This window comes from Apteryx mantelli, chromosome 8 (assembly GCF_036417845.1).
Source record: "Apteryx mantelli isolate bAptMan1 chromosome 8, bAptMan1.hap1, whole genome shotgun sequence".
NCBI lineage: Eukaryota > Metazoa > Chordata > Aves > Apterygiformes > Apterygidae > Apteryx > Apteryx mantelli.
Window position 1 is genome coordinate 23,068,267 of NC_089985.1, and position 23,324 is coordinate 23,091,590.

The following is a 23,324-nucleotide window of genomic DNA, read 5'->3' on the forward strand; positions in this document are numbered from 1 at the left end:
ACCAAAATAGGGTATTTTCTAGATGCAGCAAAACTATTTATAATTGACGAACTCCTCTTCCTGCTCTCATCGCGGCTCCTCTTTGGGGGCTGAAACAGGGACGCGGCTGCACCGTGGCCACGAGGCGGCCCGGGACAAGCAGGACGGGGGGGGGCGCGCCCACCCGTCGCCCCGCCCATCGCCCATCGCCCCGCCCATCGCTCAGCGTGCCATGCCGCCGCCGGCGCCCAGGGGGCGCTGCCCGCCCCGGGCCGCCCAGCGAGGGCAGGCGCCTGGCGAGCGCCGACGCGCAGGCGCAGAGCGGGCGGGCGGCCGTTGGGCGCGTGACGCGAGCGTTGGCGCGGCCGGCGGGGCTCCGCACCGGGCGTTGGGAAGCTCGGCCGCTGCCCTCCTTCGCGGGTGGGCCCGCCCCGCCGCCCATTGTCCTCGTGCCATGTGACCGGGGAGGGTTACAGAGCGCTCCCCCTCCGTTGTTTCTGCTTAGTCACCGCGCCGCGGGAGGGTAGAGCCGCCTTTGCCCGCCACGGCAGGTATCGCGGAGAGCCGGGCCGCCGCCGCCGCCGCCCCCGCAACGCGCGGCTTCTTCATGGGGACGGAGGGCCCCCGCGCCCTCCTGGAGCAGGCGACCACCCTCAACCTGCAGACCGGCAACCTGCTCAACTGGGGCTGCCTGCGCAAGAAGTGCCCGGCCACCCCCGGCGAGGAGGTGAGCAGGGGGCGGGCGTGGGGCGGCTCCTGGCCCCGGGGCTTCCCCTCAAGGTGCCGGCGGCCGTTGGCGCCGGAGTTTCGCCTCAGGGCGGCGCGGCGGGCGAAGGGGACGAGCTCCGGGCTCGGGCTGGGGGCGGCCGGGCGGCTGCCCAGCGCAGCCCCGGCGGCGGGGGCGTCTCACGGGGCGGGCTGCGCTGTGCCGCAGCGGTGTGGCCCGCATGGCGGCCGGGGGAGCATCCAGGCACCTTCTGTCGGGAGTCGGGAGCAAGAAAGCCCAGAGCGCTCAGGGGAATACCCGGAATAAAATACTCGAAGGCATCGCCCGGTGTCCGCTATCGCGGCGCAAACGTTTAGGTGCTGTAACGGCCGCCTTGGTCGTACCGCAGAACACCCGCGGCGCCGAGCTGCGGGGCGCCGGCGGCGGTAAGCAGCGCGCTCCAGGCACAGCCGGGGCGGCGTTGTTGCCTGTGCTTCTGCCTGTTGTAACGTTAATACTATCTTATGCTCGCGCTATCCGGGTATGAAATAGAAAGGACAATCGGACTTTTTTTGAAGTCTGTTTTATGTACTGTAGCCTAGTTAAAAGGCAGTCAGACTCGGGTTCTGTCAGGTCTGTCCGGTCTTCAGAAGAGCAGTATTGACAGGGCCGGCCTCACTGTGGGGGCTAATTCCTTCTCAGTGAATGTGGTTTTGCTGTTGAAATACGCATGAAAACCAAGGTGCTCTCTCTGCGAGCAGTAGAAGTGTTAGCCAGAAGAAGCTTTGCTAGCAACAGGTTAGAGGCCCTGACACCTTCCACCCGGGGGCATTTGTCTACCTGGTGAAACTTTAAACTTTGCTGTGTTCAAGTCTCTTGCTGATGAAACCAGACCATGTTTCTGGTCTCGAGGAATAATGACCATTACAAGATTAAGTATTGGCTATAATGCCAAAGTAGATTGCTGACACCTCTTTGGCAAGAGAGATATAAATTGGTATGAACTTGCATTGCAAATGATGAAAATTCTCTTTTCTAACCTGAAATTAATTTTAATAACTCATTTTTGGTGACAGGTCTCAGCCACTGTTGTCTTTTGTAAAGACTATAGATGGCATTTTTGATAAAACTTTGAAAAAAAATAATATTTAAAAATAATAGTTTAAAAATATTTACCTTTAGCAATGTGTGCCAACAGTTAGATAATCCTGTACAAGTGGGTGGAAATCCTTTAGCCATAGTCTTCAGAACCTCTGTATTTGCTGTCTCATCATTACACAGTAATCTGAAAATGGTCATTTAATAACCACAAGAACTATAACTTCAGCTGGTTAATGCTATATAGTGGCACCGTTGATACTACAGAAGTTGGTTGAGTTCGTACAGGTCATGTAAAAATGGTATAAAAAATAGACTGTCTAGAAGGATGATGTAATAAGAAGGAAGAATTCATCATATGAAAGTTATTTGTTCTAATATGCAACCAGGTCAAACTAAAAAGTTACCATCACATGGCAACCTTCCTGTGCCTAATGTGAAATAGGGTTAGATTCTGTAGCAAAAAGCTGGCTGTATCATAACAGACAGCCTTGCCTCTGGAGAGTTGTATAAAAGTGGTGCATGCCTAATCAATTAAGATATTTTTCTTCATTTGTTTACAGAGAAATCTGCGATTGTACATAAGACTGCCTGCTTCTGAGAGTTACTAGAATTCCAAAGCTCAATAATCATCATTAATTATTGGAAATAAATTATTTTTTAACTGCTCTATTTAGAGTAATTTGTGTGTACATTTTTTTAGTGTAAGAATCTAAGGCAAAATTCTGCAGAATATGAACTAAGTTAGGAGTTTGGGGACCTAACTTATTTGGAAATAAGTTAGGTATTTGGAAAAGCTGTTCAAAGCAGCCAAATACACCGTGCTTTTCACATGTGTTAGGAGGTGGGGGGGGGGGAGGGGAGTGGTGTGCTTTGGGAACAGGTTAGTGTATACTGACTTGATGGAAATGCAAAGTGAGAGAGTTGTGTGGTAGTTATATGCAGAATATACTGGCACTTCACTTTTTCTCAGAAATGAAGAGATAACATAAGTTACATCAGAATGTACTGAAGAAGTTCCAGCCTTGTGATTAGTTATTTGGTGGGGGGAGTCAATTCTTGCCTTTTGACTCAGTTATTTTTTCCCTCCCATTTTTAAATGGTTAGGAAAGAATGCTTAGAATTTGTATTCACAAAATATTTTCACTGTATTATGTCTTAAACATTGTGCTAACCACTTTTACTTATGGGAGGGGGTGGGGGGTTGGCTTCCATACTTGTCAGTCCATACAAGCAGCTGATGTTATTATGGGCTCTCTGAATTGGTGTTAGTTGCCACAGGAAACTGCAATTCAATTTTTTTGTATGATGATACAAAAAAATAGGTATCGACACAGATATAAAATACACTGTTGAAAAGTAAAGTAAAGCAGTGGCTCATGAAGGGTCTCTGTCTGCAACAGGTATCAGTTTGACTGTACCTTTACTTAGCCCACTGGATAACAATTCCTAAGTTGTATAAGTGGGAACCTAGAGCACTGGAGCAGCTAAAGCATTGGTGCAATATGCAGTTAATTAGCTTGTTGAGACTTCATAGTAGCGCCTTATTATGTTTAAGAAGACCCATGATCAGAATCCTGGTCAGGTGAATTTTGCATCTGTGGATGCAGGAAAAATGCAACTGCAAGGTAGGATCTTAGTTTCCATCTTCAGTAATGGATGCCTTAAAGGCATTAATGATATGGCGCAATGGAATAGGCAGGTAATTAAGAACAAGGGGCAGATGCATCTTGGAAAAAAGTAATGAATATAATGAATGTATTGAATTCTCATTTCCAACAATGTAGCATGTATGCTATTACCATCCAACTACATTCAAACCTAAGAATCTCTGCATTAATAAAACTAGTTCTGTTTTGCTTAGAAGTGTTCTTTTCCTTTAAAGGTGGCATTGACCTGAGAAATACATGAAACGCAATACTTACATTACTGCTAAAATTTTTTGTGAAAGAGGAGAGGAAAACATATAAGTAGAATTAAACTAGTTGGAACAAGTTTCCAGTGGAAACTATGAAGGAATAATCTTCTGCGGTTGAAGGAATGGTGCCATTAGTTTACCTTCTGTCAGTCCTCCTAATACACCTATGACTCTTTGTATTTCTGTGCAAATGTAATGTAACTATACAAGAATATGAAAAAATATTTTATAGGTGCGGGACTGCATTCAAAAAACACTGAATGAATGGAGCTCAAAGATCGGACAAGATCTAAACCAGGTAGGAGATGTTCTGCATCTCATGTCTGTGTTACATGTGACCAGCTAAATATTTTTTCTTTTCACACCTTTTAAAATATAAATTAATCTATTAAGTTTATATAAATGCATCTGCAGCTCCAGATATCTTAAAATATTTCTCAACTCCTATATTTTTTAATATTTAGTAAGTTTGAAAAGGCTAAGAAACACTGAGTTAAACAATCCTGTTGATGAGAAACAAGACAATTCTTAGTAAAATAGATGTCCTGGTTAGTAAGATTTCAAGCTTATTGTTGGGGCCATTGCAAAAAACTAATGTACCTTACAAGTTTGCTAGTGTGCTTGTAAAAACTCAGTAGAGAATTTTCTGAACTTTGACTCTTTCATGGAGATGATAAACTAGATAGTTGAAAATTGCCCAGTTTGAGGGGAACTCTAAGTGTAGCCTTGGTTGTCTCAGAAATATTCCTGAAGATTCAGAACTAGCAGTTTTCCCTTTAAGAGGTAAAGGCTTATGGGTAGTAATTAAAACCAAGTTCCTGGCCAAGTGACATCAAGATCTAGTGTATTTGCCTGTTCCTTTTTCAGTATTATTTTTGAAAATCAACACAGCAGTAATGAGCTCCCACTGAATACATTATTTGTTCTGTGAGATATTAACATACTTCATATAAAAAGTAACTTTCCTGATGGTTCTTTTCGTTCATGCTCATTGGTTCTTGGGTAATGCTGGCATAAACTACTAGTTGCTGTATTCCATGCTGGAGTGTGGTGAAGCAGTTATTGCTGTATGATTTGTGGAAGATTGAATGATCGCTTGAGAAGATAAATATAAACATTTGTCTGCATAAGGTGTAGAAATCCTTTTAAAGTTAATTATTAGTGTAAATTAAGTTTTCTCTTAAAACATATTACCTGCATAATTCCAAATTATTTTATGAATTATACTGGTTTCTGAGAATTCAAAAAATCTTAACTTTTTTAAAAACATTGACTGCATAGAATAACTCCATGACTCACTTGAAGATTTTTTTTTTGTATGATAGCAGGAATTATGAAGAAGTTCTTGTTGAAGAGTGTGTGTGTGTGTGTTTGTGTATGTGTACAGATACACACACACACACACACACACACACACACACATATATATATAAATAAATAAAAGCACAAACTTTGTGTAGATAAAGCCTCAAGAAAAGTCACCTTGTACCAGCTGACATAAGATTTCAGTCTAGGCTTAGATGTGGACAGAGAGTGAAACCTCTGAAATTTTCCAAATTTTTACTATAGTTATTTTATAAAATAGTTGTTTTAAATCTCTGTATTTTTCAGCATTTTCATGTTTGGATTTACTGAAATTACAAAATATTATTATGCAAAGTTCTTCACACCCAACACCCCAAACTACTAGTTCTGACGGTGGAGTTTTTAAAACTGAATGAACTGGTTTTGAGGGTTCTCCTTTCCCCCCCCCTTCCTTCTCTCTCATTGTTTTTAGCAAGGCATTTTGAATTGTCAGTGATATGTTCACATCAGAAAAGCAAGATCTCTACTGAAGCTTATTCCAACAATACTGATCAGTAATTCATGTTTTTGATGTTATGAGCATATAGGTCATCTCATACATCTTTATTTTCCTCTGCTCTCCTCATAGAAGTCAAGAAGCATTGGGTTACTGTCTTCTTTGTGTCATTGCATTTTTATAATACTTGTGATGCAAGGCTTTCTTGCTGAATTACTTAAAAGCATTCTTGAGAAGCTTATTACTGTCTTCTAGTGATGAGTTGCTCCTAAATCTAGTGTGCTTACTGCAGGAAGTGCTGGAGGTTCTGGAATGTACTGTAGCTCAAGCTATAGAAAAAATAAATCCTGAAGAAAGAGATGAGTTGAAAGTATCAGGTAAGAACAGAGTCAAGGGATAAATCCGGTGATGATAAAAAGGTTTCATATGCTGTTATTAATAGGGTGTTCATATATTTTTCTTGTTTTGTAATTGTTAAGTGAAATAACAGTAATATACCCTGTCCTACTTTGCTTTGGGGAATCTAGAATTTGGTCAAGAAAGTCTTGAATTAATGTTTCAGGTATTAACAGCTCAGCGGTCTTCTACTTTAACTTCCATCCTCTCAACAGATCTTAAATGTATTTTATGAACCTTAGTTGACTTTTCTGATACAAATTATTACAGTTAATTCTGCAATTAAGAAATAGCATTGGAAGCACATTTATTTGCATAATTTTTCCAGGTTGAATATGATGAACTTGAAGGAGGCAGTCCAAACTAACACTAGTACATTTTGAGTGTCAGTAAGTTGTGAAGAGGTCTGTCTGTACTGTTAAGTTCGGGGTTTTTTTAAACAGGATGTTATGATTACCACTTAGTGTTTCGATGCTTAAATCCTACTTTCTGGTTGTTCAGATCATCCATTAGATGATTTCCTGTTTCGAGACTATATAACAACTTTCAAATTTAAGAGAACAGTGTCTTTATTGGTCAATTTTCAGAACAGTTTTTTTCAGTCTTCTGAAGTGGCTGGTATACATTCTTAAGAACCCTTTACCCAAGAACTCATGTATAGTGTATATAGCAAAAGTAGTAAATATCTGTTTATTTGGTAGTAGCTGGCTTGTTTTAGTTATTGATTCTAGTTTCTTTGAAAATAGCAAAGCTTTTCATCGTTGGATCAAACTCTTCATCAATCAGAGATGCAGTTGGCATGGGTAAGTGTGAGATTCAAACATCTGGTAGGGCTTCATTCTGACTTAAATATTTAGAAATAGAATTCAGAGCTTTTCCAACTAAGAGGTATATTCAATGACTGTCACAAGTATGTTCTCTTTTCCTCTATAGAAGGACCTTAGTAACTTTGAGGGGGAAAAAAAAATAATGTTGCTTCTGTCAGAAAGCTTAATAAATGTGGAACCCCCCCGCCCCCATCCCTCCAATAGTCCTTGGTCCATAAACTCATATCTCATTCCTTGCTCCAAGCAGGAGCAAGTTTTTATTCTTTCATACAAAACTGGTTAAATAGTGAATAGCACACAATGTTTTAGTAACAGTGATATTGTAAGTTCCTGTCAGTTCTTATTGGTTGCCAGTTTTTTAACACAATATGAATTTCAGTACTAACTGTATGGTATTTCTGAGATTGCTATTTGAGAAATAAAACAGTGCTACAAGCAACTGACCAAACAATTTTACTGAAAATAAAATACAATGGCTGTACTGATGTCTAAAGTTCTGTTGTCTATCATAGCCATGGTTGTGAGCAACACAAGTACTGAACTTTACCACTTTGGAAGATTGGGCCTGAGGGATTTCCAAAGAAAAAAGGGTCGGGCATCATTCTTTTCTAGCAATACCCCATTTAATAGTGTCTTTATTCTAAATTGTAGTATCATTTGCTAAAAATATGTTGGTAGAGTCATCTTTCAAGAGAAAATACTTTTAGTGACTTAGTTTTATTCTTTTTACTATGCAGAAGAGACCTCATGACTTGCATTCTTTATAAAGCTCTGTGACATTCCAAGACTTGCCACTTCTCTCTTGCAATTTAAATGTTCATAATGGGGTGTGTTTTTCATCTGACTCCTCACATATATTGCATAGATCTTCTGTGTCCTGTATTTGGGTTATAATTGGTGGAGAAGATTATGAATTTAGTAAGAAATTGATGGAATTGAGGATTGTATTAGTCATCACTGTCTTGAGGAAAAATATATTTTTAACACTGAAAAGGAGAAAAGAGCTTCAGGCTGCATTTGATTTTGTTGTGAGACCTATAATTGAAATTTGGCCTTCAGCTCTATCTTTGATTCTTTGTTAAAATCTTTGTGTTACTATCCTTGACTACAGGTACTCTCAAAGTTCTCAAATGGTGAATTGCAAACTAGCAGAGTGAAAACAGGAGGTGTGTTTTTTGCAGAATTTGAAGTGTCATGGTGCTTATGTTCATACCTTGCACACAATTTTGCAGTATTTTTGTTCTTTCCTCAGCATGTTCTGCACTTGGAGTTGCTCAGTTAGATTCTGTCATTATCGCCCCACCTCCTATTGAAGATGGAATTAGCCTCTCCTTGGAGTATTTACAACCCTATTGGCAAGAACTCGAAAATCTAGTTCAAAACAAAAAGATTGTTGCCATAGGTACCTCTGACTTAGATAAAATACTGCTAGAGCAGCTGTATCTTTGGGCACAGGTGAGAACAAACTTCCTATTTGTAGCATTTCTGAGACAGATGCGTTGATTGCCACATTGTTATAAACTTCTGTTGTAAATGGTTTTATATACAAAATATTAATTAGCCCTGTTATTTTCAGCGTATTACTGATGGTCACTATGTTGTTTGCGGTGGGGGAGGCTCCAACTGTGATTGTCGCTTGCTCCGTGTTCTTACATGAAGCCAGCAAAGATTGGAAACTGCGGGTCTGTTCAGTAGCAGGTTCTTTGAAGTAATGAAGGTTTGAATTTTGAATGCTCTTAGAAAGGATTATAAATAGTATTGGAAAGGAATATAAATAGTACCTAAAAAAAGCTTTCAGATTTATTCCAGTGACTGTCTAAAACCATAGCCTATTTCACTTTCAGCTTTATTACTCTTGGAAGGATTTATCTTTAGAAAAATGCTGCTTGAGTGCTAAACATAAGTGTAAGGAGGAAGGCAGACTATGAATCAAGTGGCGTGATGTTTTTTTGTCCAGTGTGGCTGATTGCCTCTTGTCATGTTTGAGTGATGGAGGTCTGTAGTAGTATGCTCGTGTAAGCTTGTGAATTTACTGTTTCCTGATTAGTTCTTTGAATGCTCCTCTTATTTTGCTTTTTTTCTCCATTTTGTGTTCTTTTGAAGTTTGTGAACATACTGTATCTGTATAAGAGGTCATACTAAGAATCTTGATTTGTACTCATCACTGTTGCATATATTGAGAGCAGAATAGTTGGGGGCATTCATGACCACTTACATGGTGATCATGGATGTAATTTGTGATGAGCAGACGAAGACTCAATGGAGGAGATTCCCTTGTAACTTAATCTGATTTAGGCACTTTACTTGGAGACTTGGAAGATTGCAAATTATATATCCTTAACAAAAAACCTGGGTTTTTAATTTGAAACATTTTCAAATCTAGAGCTCCCGTAATGTTTTTGCTAGGAAGAAAAAAAGAACTGCTGCTCTAGGAAGCACGGCAGACTGGAAGCCAGAATGCATTGGTATATGTTTCACTGTGACAGTATTTGACGTTAGTTTCTATCCTTGTTTTGGGTCTTGTGTTGCAGAAAACTGCAGATGGAGGAATTACCAGTTCAGCATCCTGCAAGTTTAGGGTTATTCTTGTCCAGACGTCAAAACAGCAATCAAAGGCAAATTGTTCAAGCAGTGTTTCTGTTGTAATAGAGGGTATCGGGAAACAAGTAAAATAGAAGTACATTAATATGCTTTTTTTCTTATAAAAATATTCTGTTACTTTCAGGTGAAACCAAGTAGTAACCAGGTAAATCTAGCTTCCTGTTGTGTTATGCCACCTGATCTCACAGCATTTGCAAAACAATTTGACATACAGCTATTAACTCACAATGATCCAAAAGGTAAGACTTTACCAGATACCTTAATAGAAGACTTCTAAATACATTTATTCTGTACAAAACGAGGAATAATTTTTCTTTGAGCTTCAAACATTGTTACATTTGAATCCAGAACAAAGAATTCTAAATGTATACCTTTATAAAATATTCCTATTAAGCTCTTAAGTTTTTGTTTCTAGAAAGATAAAAGCAGTCTTCCAGGATGGGATAGTCTTTTGGAATAGTTTTAACTGGAGGATTAAAAAAAGCAAATGGAACAAAGCATTGAGAACTATGTACTACATACTGTTCAAAAATTGCTTATTTCCAGCAAAATATAGAATCAAATGAGTTGTGTTGCTGAAGCCCAATAAATGACAAATGAAAGATACCTGCAGAGACTTTCTTTGAAACAGCTTGTGAAGTAACATTCATGGTCAGTTGATTTTGATAGTTTAGTAAACTAGTAACTTTGTCTAAATAGGACTCTTTCAAATAAGTGACTTTTTTAAATTGCATTATTACGAAAAGAGTTAGTGTAAATTCTGTACTTGTTTAGAACAGTGATTCATTTTTTTTAATGATTGAAGGACTTTGAGACTTTCCTTTAGACTCTAGAACTCTTGAGTTACCAGCTCCCTAGAATACTGTGGGATATTGCATTAGTTTCTCTTGTACCTTGTCTAATCTTCCTTACTATAATGATATCTTAAATATATTGCTGGAATTGTATACCAAAAGTCTTGAACAATATCTTGCTCATTCCCTGACTGTAGTCGTCTTCATGACCAGCTGTTTATGGTGATAGTACTTTTTCTTTCCTTTCTCTTCCCCCCTCCCCCAAGAGGAGAAAATATGACAGTATTGGTGAATTACGCATTTTATAATACCCCTGTCATTAGTAATGAATTTAATCAGTGCTTGAGCACATATCAGCACTTGCCCCTGCAGCACAGAAGATGAATGACAATTCTATCTGGCAATTTTTATGTCCTGTGAAGTCCAAAATGCAACCTGCAATTTCATGCTCTATCAAAAGTCATGAAATGAAAGAGGTGAGGATTTGGGGTAGAGAACAAAGCAAGGAGTGGTTTTTCTTACGTGTTGCTTGCTAATGTTAACTTTTCTGTTTTGGTCAGCTAAAGAGTATTGAGTGACTATCTTTTGGGAACTCTCCTCTTTCAAGAGATTGTTCCTTTGATATTTAAGAGGAACACCTGCAGGATTTGTATTGTCCTTCCTTTTCTGCTTTGTGATATTTTAAGGGCATTTAAGCCCATTTTTCTTAATTTTGGTGCAATAGAAACATTAGTAGAGCAGCAGGCAAATAGATGCTCTCTGGGCTTGCACAAGTGAACCCAGTTGTGGGAGAAGTTCTACATCTTGAGCTTCCAATGACTGCAGAGGTAACTGAGAATGTTCAGTACTTTGCTGATTTCAGCCTTACTCTTTACTCACCTCTGGTTTGTCTAGCTGACTTCTCAAACTTAATTTTTGGTACATCCTGCTAATGGCTCTGCTCATAGACCCCTCTTGATATTGTAAAAGTCTCAGTTAATTAGTTCTGGTTGCTAATGTGGCAAAAACAAGTGTCTCAAATTTCTTTAATATTGAGGAACTTACCCCACATTCCAGAAGAATGGATCTGGGGACTATTTGGCACAGCTTAAGATATTTGACTGTAGGCAAAGCTTCTCTTACTGTTATTTTTTCCAGTTGTTTACATGACATTATTTAAAGCTTGAATATCCCTTTTTAACTTTAGAATTGCTCTGTGAAGCAAGTTTCCAAGAAGTTCTTCAGGAAAGCATCCAGAACACGAAAGCCCACGAATGGACTCCTTTATGGCTTCTGCGGTATTCGGTCATTGTTAAAAGCAGAGGAATTATCAAGTCCAAAGGCTATATCTTACAAGCTAAAAGAAATGCCTCTTAAAACACTTCCTCATTTTTACAATAGCTTGCTGTTTTAATTTCTTGGGGACAAGGGGAACATTGCTGCTTTTGTAGGAAGACTTTCACAACAGCTGTAACAAAGACCAAAAGTTGTAATTTTTCTAAGTGGTGTCAGCAAGAGTGTCTGCAGTGTTCTAATACTAATTTTCTTTCTTAACCTATTCACCAGTTCATTTAAAATATGAAATATTTTGTTTTCATTAAACTGTTTTCTAACTGAAATTATCTATAAAGAAAATGTTCAAAATATTTTTTTTATATGACCACTACACTGTAAAACTATCACTATATTTTAGCTACCCTCAGGTAGTATAAAGAAACTTGTATATTTTTATTTTTAACAGGTTGAATTTCTCTTAAATAATAGCTATTAACCTGGTAGGTACCTAGATTTCAGACTTTCAAAGACTAATTTGTGTAGATAATTCATCTTTCCTGAAAAATTATCAAAAAAAAAAATTGATATGTCATTACTTGGTATAGGCACATCAGCTGTTTAATTTGTGTGGATGGGAAAATTGGTTTATTTCTAATAAAGTATAAAAGACCTCTGTGGTTTGGGAGGCAGGGAGAAAGCATCTTCAGAATTACTTTGAGTGTTACTTGAATTCCTTCTGGCTTCTTTGTGCCTCTGTAATTTATGTACAAGGGTGATGGCATTTTTACAGTTTGAAATAGAAAATGTATTATTGTGTGTTTAAAGTAAGAGCTGGAAACAAGTGATGAAAAACCTGTTAATTGAAAATCATAATGTGCCTGGTTTATTCTCAACTGTGGCTTGTTTTTTGATATTCAGGAGCCACAGAAGAGAGAGTAAATGCGAGGCTGTTCATTGTATGATCATGTACAATGGATGACTGACTTTGAGGTTGCCTAGGAAATTTTGTTGCTCGAGTGCCATTCAGAAATGACACTAGCATATAGCTTGAAGCTACGTATGTTTCTTTGTGGCGCTGTCTTAATGTGTACTGTACTGCTAGCTTTTGAATCCTAGAGAGACTGCTGCAGCTAAGGCAAGGCTTCTCATTTAATACAGTCTTTCTTTTGAATAGGCCTTTTCATTTCCTAGGCCTTTAAATCAGAATAGATACCAAAAACTCAACCTGTAGTTCAGCAGGGGCTTGATGCTAAGTTTCTAAAATCAAACAAGCATTTTCCTAATGACTTCAGATAGTAACAGGGCTTTATGCTAGTACTTGTTAACTTGGTTTTACATATTTCGAGCTTTGGACTGTGAGGGAATTAACTTTCACTATTTAGGCAGCTAGTGGAATTTCAATGCTTGTAGGCACTGTCTAGAAGTATCAGCTTACTGTAATCCATTCCATTAATTCAAAACATTAACTTTTATCAAGATATTTTTGAGTCCTTAAGTATCTTACCTGTATGTGGCAAATTCTAGGAAGTTTTCCTAGACTTCTTCAGTTGTTTTGTTAAATAACAGAGGGAGAGAACTGGAACTAGTAATGCAACAAGAAAATGTTTGAATTTTTTTTTCTTAACCAAGATTTAGTCTTTTTTTTTATGGAGGGTTGGTGTGTATCAGATTTTCAAAATAAGATGAGGTTCATTTCAAACTTCTGTGCCATCTTAGAGTTGTGTGCTGCTGATGACTAACCACTATTTGTAAATTCTGTTTCTCTGTGTTGGTGGACTATTGACATCCTGTATTGTATTAGACTTGCATGTGTTCAGTTTTACAAATTGAAATACTGCAAAATAAGAATTATGCTAAAACAATGTACAGGTTGTCCTAATGGGATTTGGGGGTTGGACTAGATGATCTCCAGAGGTCCCTTCCAACCTCAGCGATTCTGTGATTTATTTCCTTACTGTAAACCATTAACAGTTTTCTTGCTATAGAAAAGTACATTTTAAGAGATGATCTTATTTTTGTAGGGTCACTGACAGTGTAGCAATTTATCAGGTTTTCTGATTATTGATTTGTTTTGCATTCAAGTGAGAGAGATGGGATTTCCTTTCATGAGGAACTTGAAAATTTGAATTAAAATTTGAAATCTATGTACACCTTTCATCTCTGCTTTGTATGAATTCTGAGCATCTCAGTGATAGTATTTTACACTTTCTGGGACTTTATCATGAAATGGCATGTGTAATACTTTCACATAATAGAGAATGCATACTCCCCACTGTTGGATGGTTTGCTGATCTGAAATTACCACATTCACAAATTTTAAAATAGTATGAAAAAAATCAGATTCCTCAACACTGAAGACGTACATTAGTATGTCAACTGGTGTTTTTTCTCCCTCATCTATACTTGCACCTTTATAGCCAGCTTTCTTTAGATTGCATTGTTACAGCAATCGGTGCCTGTGACGGAAACGGAGACCCATGCATAATGTGCTCCTTGCTTTTTGCAGAAAGCATGTTTATATTTACTTATTTTGTTCATTAAACTGAATTGAATGTGAATGTGGTAAACATTAATTGGCTTTCTCAGGCTTTTCAATGCAAAGTAGATACACCGCTCTGTTGCAGCCGGGTGCTGGTCAGCACTCCCCTTCAGTTTCTGATGAACCTTTGCTATTTTCTGTTTTATATCTGTACCTTGTTTTCATAAGCGGGGGATGATACAGAGGCAGGTCATGGGAACGCTGCTCTCCTGCTTCCGGCGGGGTGAGCGCCGGGCCGGGCCGGGGCTCGCGTGGAGGCAGGGCAGCGGCAGCGGCAGCCGAGCGCCCCTGCCCCTGCGCGGCGGCGGGCGGGGCTGCGGGGCGGTGCCGCCGCCGGAAGTGCGCGCGGAAGGGGCGGGGCGCGGGGAGGATGGTGGCCACCAGGCGGGCGGCGCGGCGGAGGGAGCCGAGCCCCCCGGCCGCCGGGGGCAGGGGGAGCCCACCCGGGCGGGAGCCCCCCGGCGCGGCGGAGGTGAGAGGGGCCGGGGCGCGGGCCGCCGCGGAGCGCCCGGCTCCGCTCGGCGCGGGGCCCGGGCTGCGGCCCCGGGCGGCCGCGCGCAGCGGCCATCTTCCCCGCGGGGCCGAGCCTGAGCAGGCGCGGCCTGGGGCTGGGGCTGGGGCGGCGGCTGCGTGGCCGGGGCTCGGGGCAGGGGGCGGCCGCTCCTGCCGGGCTTCCCGCCCCGGCCTGCAGCCCTCGTTAAGCCACTCAACGTTGCCACGGCTGGGGCAATTTTTTTTTTCTTTGCACTGTTGCAGTTTTAGCAGTTCCCTGTGGCTTTTGCAGCAGGCACGCAAATAACTGTCACTTCGACTCTAATTATTTAGGCAACATGTTTTTTGCTGGCCCAGCATTACTCTTTTGTGGGGAGGAGCCTGCTATTGCAGAGTGTGCTTGCCTGCAGCAGAGCAAGTTTCTCCCCAGACTTTCAGCTGCCTTCGAGGTAATGTACAAGCATCGTTCAGGAAGCTGATTCAAACTAGGGTTTGAGACCCGTCAGTTCCTAAAACAGCTATAATTGGATATGGCAACTATTTTGGGGTACATTCTATCTAGGCCATTGCTGGGCCTGAACATTTTATAGTTGGGCAAATCTTTGTTTCTGAATGTTATTTTTTGAATTTGTTTCCCATGACAACTTGCTAGAACCTTTTAGAATTAGACTGAAGATATCTGGGTTTACTTGCATTTCTTTATGGGAGTAGTGTTTTGGGTTTTTTTTCTACTCCTGTGTTGATCAAAAGACAGCAAACAAATGGGTAAGCTAGGAATGGATTGGTAACGCTTCTTCCATGGAGATAGGGCTACTAAGAGAGAGATAATACATTATCAGCTTGACTAGATTTGTTTAAAAAAGCATTAATGATTAGTAAAGCATGCTTTCTGTGGGGTTGTCTTGTTTGTTAATTGCAGACTTTTTCATTTCTTTTCTAGACAGCATCTGCTGAAAATAGTACTCCTGCGTCTATGAGGATGACTAGAAGAAGGAGTAAAGCAACTTGTAGGCCAGAGGTAATTCATGAATCTCAACTTGAAGAGCTGGAACATGCAGAAACAAAATCAGATGTCAGTGATACCTTAGAGATGCAAATGATTAGAAATCAGAACAGAACCATTGCAAAATCAGTTGCTGAACCACAAACTGATGGGGATGTGTCAGAAACAGAATCAAACTGCTCTTCTGTGTCTGGTCTTCAGACACCTTTGTTTATAAGGGTAACAAGAAGACGACAAATAGTAGTTCCTTATCAGCCGGATTCTCCTGCCAAAAAAAGGCATGACAAGACAGCTTTTCTAAATGAGTTAAGCAGGACTCAGGATGAAGATGATGTCTCTGAAGCTGAGTCTTGTTCTTCTGCTGTTTCTGGTGTCCGGATGCCTAATGTTACCAGAACTACAAGAAGCAGGCAAAGCAAAAGGAAAGTGCAATCAGATCCAATTTGTGAAGCCCAGGGTGAAGATATTTCTGATGCAGAGTCATGCTGTTTTCTTATGGAACCATCTGTCACTACCAAACGAATTACTAGGAGCATGCGAATGAAATCGCAAGCAGAAAATATTGAGCAGACTGAGAAAGTAAACAAAACTGTTTCAGAAGATCAGAATTTAATTGAAGACACAGTTAAATCTAACCCAGTAACAATTTCTGATTCTAGACCTGCTGCAAAATGTGTCTCTGACACAGAAGACATTTCCTCTCTCACTCAGGATAATAAAGAACCCAGTGCTCCTAAGAGCAAATGTTCTCCCAGATCTGCCAATACAACCCTGAGTGAAGATGTGAAACAAGATTTTTTGAATGATACAACACCTAGCAGTCTTGCAAAAGTAACACAGAGAAGTATCACTGAATCGCCTAGAAAAAAAGCAATAAAGGATATACAGACTGTTGGAGTAGATGACTCAAAGGAAGTATGTGGCCAAATACAAGAAGAGCACAGTCAAGTATTTATGGAAGGGGGAAAATTAAAAAGCATGGATCTTACTTGGACTGACTGCATGAGTCTCAAACAATCCCTAGAATCCCAAGGACAAATAACACCAAATAAAAGTAAAAAAAATCCAGAACAGGAAAGAGCAGATGCTGAGGCAGCTGTACAGGAGTCTTTCAACCATGCTGATGAATTAAGCATGCATAAGCAATCTAGTGTAGTGAGCAGCCCACAAAAAGACATAACTATTGCACAAATGACTGATAGCATTGATGGTGAATCCAGAATGCTTGAAATCAGTGTAGACAGTAATGAAGACCAAACAGGACAATATACTGAACCTGTATCCCACGGCAGCAAAAGATCAAACAAGAAAAATGATTCTTTTGCATTGTTTCTGAATAAAGATGAAAGCGATGAATCTGAAAATAGTGATGTAGCAGACACATGTATAGTGGAAGAGGATCTGAGTTGCGCGGAGGCAGATGAGAAGACACCTTCCCTGAACAAATCTTTAGAAGACAGTTCACTGCGTGCTGAAGGGCTTTTTGTAATCGATACTGAGCCAGGCATGGGTTCTAGCCAAAAGTATTATCTAGATCAGGTAGACCTGGTTAGTGATGCTGGAAGTAAGCCTGAAGGAAGCGCAAAAGTTGAGGAATCCTCAGATCTGGAAGAGGCTGAAGAGGAATTGATAGATGAAGATGAGAAAGATGAAGAAGAAGAACTGTTGAAAAATAAGATTGATGTGTAAGTATCTTTGGGGGAATGACTAAAGAATCCGCGTTTCATTCAGGCAAACGCATAGTATATGTACATAAGTGCTAAATGATGTGGAATAAATGAAGGAGTTGTGTCATCACAAAGTCATGGACATGAAACTGGGGTTTTTCAGATTATAAAATAGAGTTGTTATATTTAGGTGCCTAAATATATGTGTGTGTGTATATATATGTAGATATACATTCAAAACTGAAATTCAGTGGTTTTTTTTTTTTTCTGTTTAACGTGTAGCAGGACAGAAGTCTCTGAACTATTTAGGCCTCTGGAGATGCTACTTTACCTGGCCTGGCACGTGTTCAGCTTAAAAAACAAATAAAGTCCAGTAAATCATCTATACATAATTTAATTAGGTCATGCTTTTTAATCCTAGTCAGTAGCTTCTGACACTTCTATGTTTTCAATTCTTCCTATGCTGTGTGATGGTAACACTTCAAGTGAAACCAGCTCAGCATTCAGTCATAGAATAATTCAGGTTGGAAGGGACCTCTGGAGCTCATCTGGTCCAACCCCCAGTTCAAACCCCTTTGTATACTTTGTATGTTTAAAGCATAGTATTGTGTTGCATCTGATAAATAAGCCTTACCCTTTCAAAACATTCAGGTAGACAGGAAGTCGTACAAAAATTTAGACAGGCATTCAGTGTAAAGATATTACGGGAGATTAGTTCATAGCTTAACACGAAATTATAAAGGCCTTGTATTAATAAGTATTCAAGCTACAATAAATATCTGTTGTACCTGTTTAGATATTAGCATATTTCTTCATAAAACTTTATTATTCATTCTTGCCATCAAAAAACTCCTTTTGAGTCAGCCATCATACATTGTTTATAAATTCATTCCTTTGACTGTCTGAATGAAGTAATGAAAAAATTGTGAGACGTACTAGCTTTGAAATGTTTATTGACATTGTTCCTAGTAGCATTATACAGACAAGGACTTAACGTCATCATTTCTCTGATGAATTCTAGTCTCTTCATACTTTTCACTAAGAGTTGAAAATATTTTTACCTCTTATATGTTTGGGTTCCCCCCCGCCCTTTGCTAGCAAGCTATTAAATGTATAGAAGAAGGGTGTTGGTCATGAGTTCGTTTTGCAAGCAACAAAGGATTTTTTTTGTATTTTGCAAAATTAAGCAAATTAAGAATTCAATTTTATAAAAGCAGTATCTAAGATAGGAATACTACATGAAAGATATTTAGAAGAAATTCCACTGGTAGTGCTCTTTAATAAACATTCACTTCATATAATAGCATGGGGTTTTTTTCCTCATCTTAATTATGTAACACCATTTCTTCTAGGTACAGAGAACTCAAAAAAAAAAATTGCAGTGCTGCACTTAATTGGGAAGAAGAAAATGTTTTCTGTGTTTGTCTTTCTCAGAGGACAGTAGAAGATTTAGCTACATGCTTGTTAATTTTATTTAGTCATTAACTGTTTCTCTTTCAGTTTACATCTGTCCAGCAGCATAGATCCTGGTTTGAATATCAAGAAGCTTGGAGGTTTATATATTAGCTTTGATGCAAAAAAACAAAAACCCAGCTCAAATGTAATTAAACAACTGAAAGAGAAAAAGAAGGATGAGGTAATGTGTTTATAATTTTGCAGTTAACTAACTACAGTAACACAAAGATATTAATTTAATAATTTTGTTTTGCTTGTTTAGAAAGACATATCCTACTTTCCTAATTTGTGGAGAACTTCTTTCTTGCCAAAGAGTGTATATAACTTTGGTTTTAATTCTGAGAATATAGATATAGATATATAGATATATATATCTATCTATATAGAATATAGATATATGTGACATTTAAGAAACTGAAAAGCAGTGCAAATACCAGAGTTATCCTGTAGAGAAGAGAACTTAACTATGTCTGTAGGTTTACCTAACAGTACATGAGTTGAAGGTCTGCTAACAAGGTTTTTAGTCCATAGCAAGAATAAATTTCACTAAATTCGGGTCCATACCATTCCTAATATGGGATTAGTGATTGTATTTCAAAGCACTGTTGAGAAAAAAGGAATGCATTATTTTCATTGAGACTGTTTTCTTAGGCTCATCCATGATAGCCCTGTTTACTCTGGTATATTCACTATCTCATTTCTTCCAAAGCTAGCTAACTGCTTTCTGTTGTTGGCCAGAATTCTGCTCCCTCTTTCCGTTTTGAGGGTCACTGCTATCTTCTTTGTGACTCAAATAAGCCATTCTCAACTCAAATGTATTTTATTCTAATGCTTACTTAGATTCTGCGTCATTCCTTTGGTAGCTTCTGTTAATACAAGTGAGCAGTAAAATTCTTCTCAGATGTTGTTAATTTTTTTTTTTCTTACAGCTCTTGCAGAAGAGTATAATAACTCCAGATTTTGAAAAAAAGGAATGTGTTCCACCCTTTAGGGAGTCCCTTCACCAGCTGAAGAAACAGCGCAAGGTGAGTGGAGAGCTAATAACTCAAATGACAAAACAGAACATTAGGTTGGAAACCCCATGTTGGGACTGCGTGCGCATACAGGCCTCACATGGTAGTGGAATGATGAACTGAAAATGAAGTTAGGATCTTCCTTGAACCATCTTGTGAAAAGCAGTCTTGTGGAAGCAAAGTCTATTTGCTAATTGTGTCAGTCAGAAGTTTGGAAGGGTAAATGCTGATGTGGTGTCAGACCTGAGTAGGATCCTTGTTTCTTTTGCTTGCCTTAACTACAGCATTGATTAAACATGCATTTTTAAGCTTGGGAGTTCTTTTCAGTTTTGTTTCTCTGTAGTTCTTACAAGAACAACTTTTACATATCTAACACTGTCTACATAATGCGTTGTTTCAGACGTTTAAGTAACCATGAAATTGAAGTGAAAGGTAATGCTCTCATGTAGTACAAATCTGTGATTAATACAGCACTGATGGCCTACTAATAATAAGGGTCATAAAATACACTTTCTTAAAGGTACAAAGATACGTTGTAAATACTGTACCCATCTTTGTGGGTGAGGGGGGTGGGGAGTAGCCCTCTATCCTGTCCTGGTTGTTGAATGTAATTTGATTATTCTTGGCATTGAATCCTAGGCAGAGCGAGAGAAAACAACAGGTGATGGTTGGTTTGGTATGAAAGCCCCAGAAATCACAAGTGAACTGAAAAATGATCTCAAGGTTTTGAAGATGAGAGCTTCGCTGGACCCTAAGCACTTTTATAAAAAGAATGATAGAGAAGGTTTACCAAAATATTTCCAGGTAAGAAAGCAGCAGCAGTACTTACTACTGCTCTGAAGTTTTGAGCAGTTATCCTTACTCCCTGCCTAATTTGTTGGTAGCCTCTATGTTTTTTTGATTTAATTTCATAGTTTAATTGCTAAAGTATCTTGACTATTTGGCTGCAGTTTGCAACTGCTTAACTGTGTGTTTATTTATGTGTATGTGTTGAATTTTTTAATTTCAACTGTACAGAACAACAAATGTTTGACCTTTTAATCCCTATTCTCAGCCATCAATGGACTGGATTTTCACTGGCTTTTTTTTTTTAAAGTATTGGCTTTTTTTAACAAGGGTGTAGAAAATAATAAGTGTTTATTTTATTAATTAATATATTTTGAGTGGCACCAACTGGCTTATTGATCAGCTAGAATTTCTGCTGTTGTAGCTCTCAGCCTTGAAGCTTTTTGATGAGGAAAATAATTACTGCAGCAAATATAGAACTTGGCTTGATTCCATGTATGTATGTCTGTTTGATTAGGTAGCACACTTGAGGAAATGGTCCACATCCCTCAAAATACTACCGTTTCACTTTAAAGGCTGGATTTTGTTGTATGTGTTTTGAAGTTTCTGAGCATGAAAATATTTGGACAGATGTGTTCCAAATAATGAGATGTGGTCTGTTTTTACTACATGAAATAATTACTCCGTGTATCTCCACTACTGAACTGGCCAACATGCCAGTTGGCATAAATGTGATGCTTTTCAGGTTGGAGCCCTTAAATTAGAGCAGGGTTAACTACTGTTTAGTCATCTAGCAGAAACACTGTGATGATATAGGAAAGAGTTAAGACAGTCAAGAGGCTTTCCTTTCCCTCCTTGGAAAGACGTAGGTTTGTGCGGTTGCTTAAAAGTTAAGAGCTGGATTTGGTTTATGAAGGTAAGTGTTGATGCAGCAGTCCAATCTTGAAAACCGTACAATTTCAAAACTCAGACCCTCCTCCTGAGTGCACTAAAAATGAGAAAAAAAGTTACTTTGCATACAAAACACTGCTTATGTCTGACATTTTACACTTTACCAGGTTAAAAAAAAAAAAAGATACCATTCTGGTCATCTGTGTATATGTCTTAAGAATTGTCACTGGGGTTAAAAACAAAAAAAAGGAGCAAAACAATGAACATCTTGCTGTTACAGTAAGGTCGTTTATAATTTTTATTTTCTAGGTTGGAACCGTGGTTGATTCTCCCATAGACTTTTATCACAGCCGAATCCCTAAGAAACAAAGGAAAAGAACAATTGTTGAAGAGCTGCTTGCGGATTCTGAGTTTAGAAGGTATTTAAAAATGTTTTTGTAAGTCTAATCCTGTATGTGAGAGAGAACTGTATTTTAACTAATTACTTTTTTCTTTTTATTCAGTTTATATGTTGAGGGTTTTTTTTATACTTTAAAGAAGTAAGCATAAATCTGTTTTAGCAGTTCTACAGCACTGCCATTGAGAAGCTCTAAGGGACAGGGGTTAATTAGACTGTGAGAAAGTATATTTTTTATTTTCATAAAATGGTTTTATCCAACTCTGAGGGGTCATCACTGTCACTGTTAAGGAAATGTCACTCAGCCTTGTCCTGGTTCACTTCAAAAACAAGTGTCCCCACAGGCTTGCGCCAAAAACAAGGACTCTGAATGAGTGACTTATGTCTATGTATAAACCTTGTTTTGACTGAAAGATTGAATACTTTTTTGGCATAATTGATAGAAAAGTGCTGCCTATACTGTTTGTATGAAAGTTCATGGGATTTAGTTTTATAAGCGTGCCAGCTTGCCACTTGTCATAGGAATCAAAATTGCTGTAGAAGTCTTACTTGAAGAATATGATTGAATGAATTATTGTTTTTCCAGCGTACTATTTTTGGAGTAGATCCCATAGTTGATCCATTTTTATATTGGTTATTACATGATGCTAGTCTGCATTTCTCTCTCTTTCCCCTCCTCCCCGTATAACATCGTGTTTTCTTGCGGATAGTCCAGAATTTGGGATAGTAAAGTTTAATGTTGTCAGGCTTGTAAATGTCAGGCTTGAAATTAAGTTAATGTATCTATTTCTTAATTAATTTTCTGACTTTACATGGTTTGGCGGATGTTTGTTGAAGTAACTTTAAAATATGAAAGTTGCTGAAATTTGATCAATTAATTTATGCTGTGACTAATCAAGGGCTTCAGCCAGATATTTTAGCATTAATGCAGGTATTTGTCAGGTTTCCAACTTGCAATTAAAAGTCTCAGTACTGCTAAGTGTGTCATGATCCACAGTGATAATTGGGACAGGTACATAAGAATCTGTATTAGTGGAGCAAGTAACTCATATTTAGTAAGTATATCCTGTTCACTGTTTAGTGTTAATCTTATCTCACTCTTCAGTGTCGAGTAGAGGCTGATTATCTAAGTTTGTTAAGAGGGTAGCATAAAAATGAGTAAAACCTCTCTGTAACATTGTTGATATTGATGAGTTTTCCCACTATAAGAAATCGGTAGCAGTGTTTTGGCAAAATGTTCAAAGTGTAATCGCCTATGTAATGAAGTCATTGGGTATGCAAATATTCTTGATTCTTTAATCAAACTTATTTCAGAAACAAGTTTACCTGCATTTATCATTAATGCCAGTGTTGATTTCCCTTTACATAGACATAAGTGTACAAAATTAAAGAAATTTGACTCATAGAAAACATGAGAGAACTCAATTTGGCAAATTATATGTGTAGAGTGTTTTCCATGTTACCTTTTTCTGCACTTTAATTTTACTGTGCTTAAAAGTAAATTATCTATTTTGTTCAGATATAATAAAAGGAAGTATCAGGAGATCATGAGTGAAAAAGCAGCTTTTGCAGCAGGGAAGAAGAATCGGAAGAAGAAGAAGTTTCACAATTAAGACTTGAAGAAAAATAACAAGCTGGAACAACTTATTTGTTATAAACTATTTTACAGAATGCTTGCTGGTGTTTTTGTTTTTTTAAGATTGTGTA

The 23,324-nt window shown here is 38.7% G+C and overlaps 1 protein-coding gene across 3 annotated transcripts; it reads left to right on the plus strand.

The window, feature by feature from the left end:
• Nucleotides 1–319: 319 nt before the first annotated feature.
• DNTTIP2 (deoxynucleotidyltransferase terminal interacting protein 2) lies at nucleotides 320–23,288 on the plus strand. 3 transcript variants are annotated; one of them, XM_067300913.1, is made up of 7 exons: nucleotides 320–706; nucleotides 15,346–17,093; nucleotides 18,576–18,711; nucleotides 19,460–19,555; nucleotides 20,183–20,347; nucleotides 21,530–21,639; nucleotides 23,137–23,288. In XM_067300913.1, the coding sequence occupies exons 1-7, from the start codon at nucleotides 587–589 to the stop codon at nucleotides 23,228–23,230; spliced, it is 2,469 nt and encodes an 822-aa protein (XP_067157014.1). In that variant the 5' UTR covers nucleotides 320–586; the 3' UTR covers nucleotides 23,231–23,288. The 3 variants fall into 3 exon arrangements, with proteins under 3 accessions (XP_067157014.1, XP_067157015.1, XP_013816803.2); XM_067300914.1 differs by lacking the exon at nucleotides 320–706 and adding an exon at nucleotides 9,471–9,565; XM_013961349.2 differs by lacking the exon at nucleotides 320–706 and adding an exon at nucleotides 14,598–14,854.
• Nucleotides 23,289–23,324: the final 36 nt, after the last annotated feature.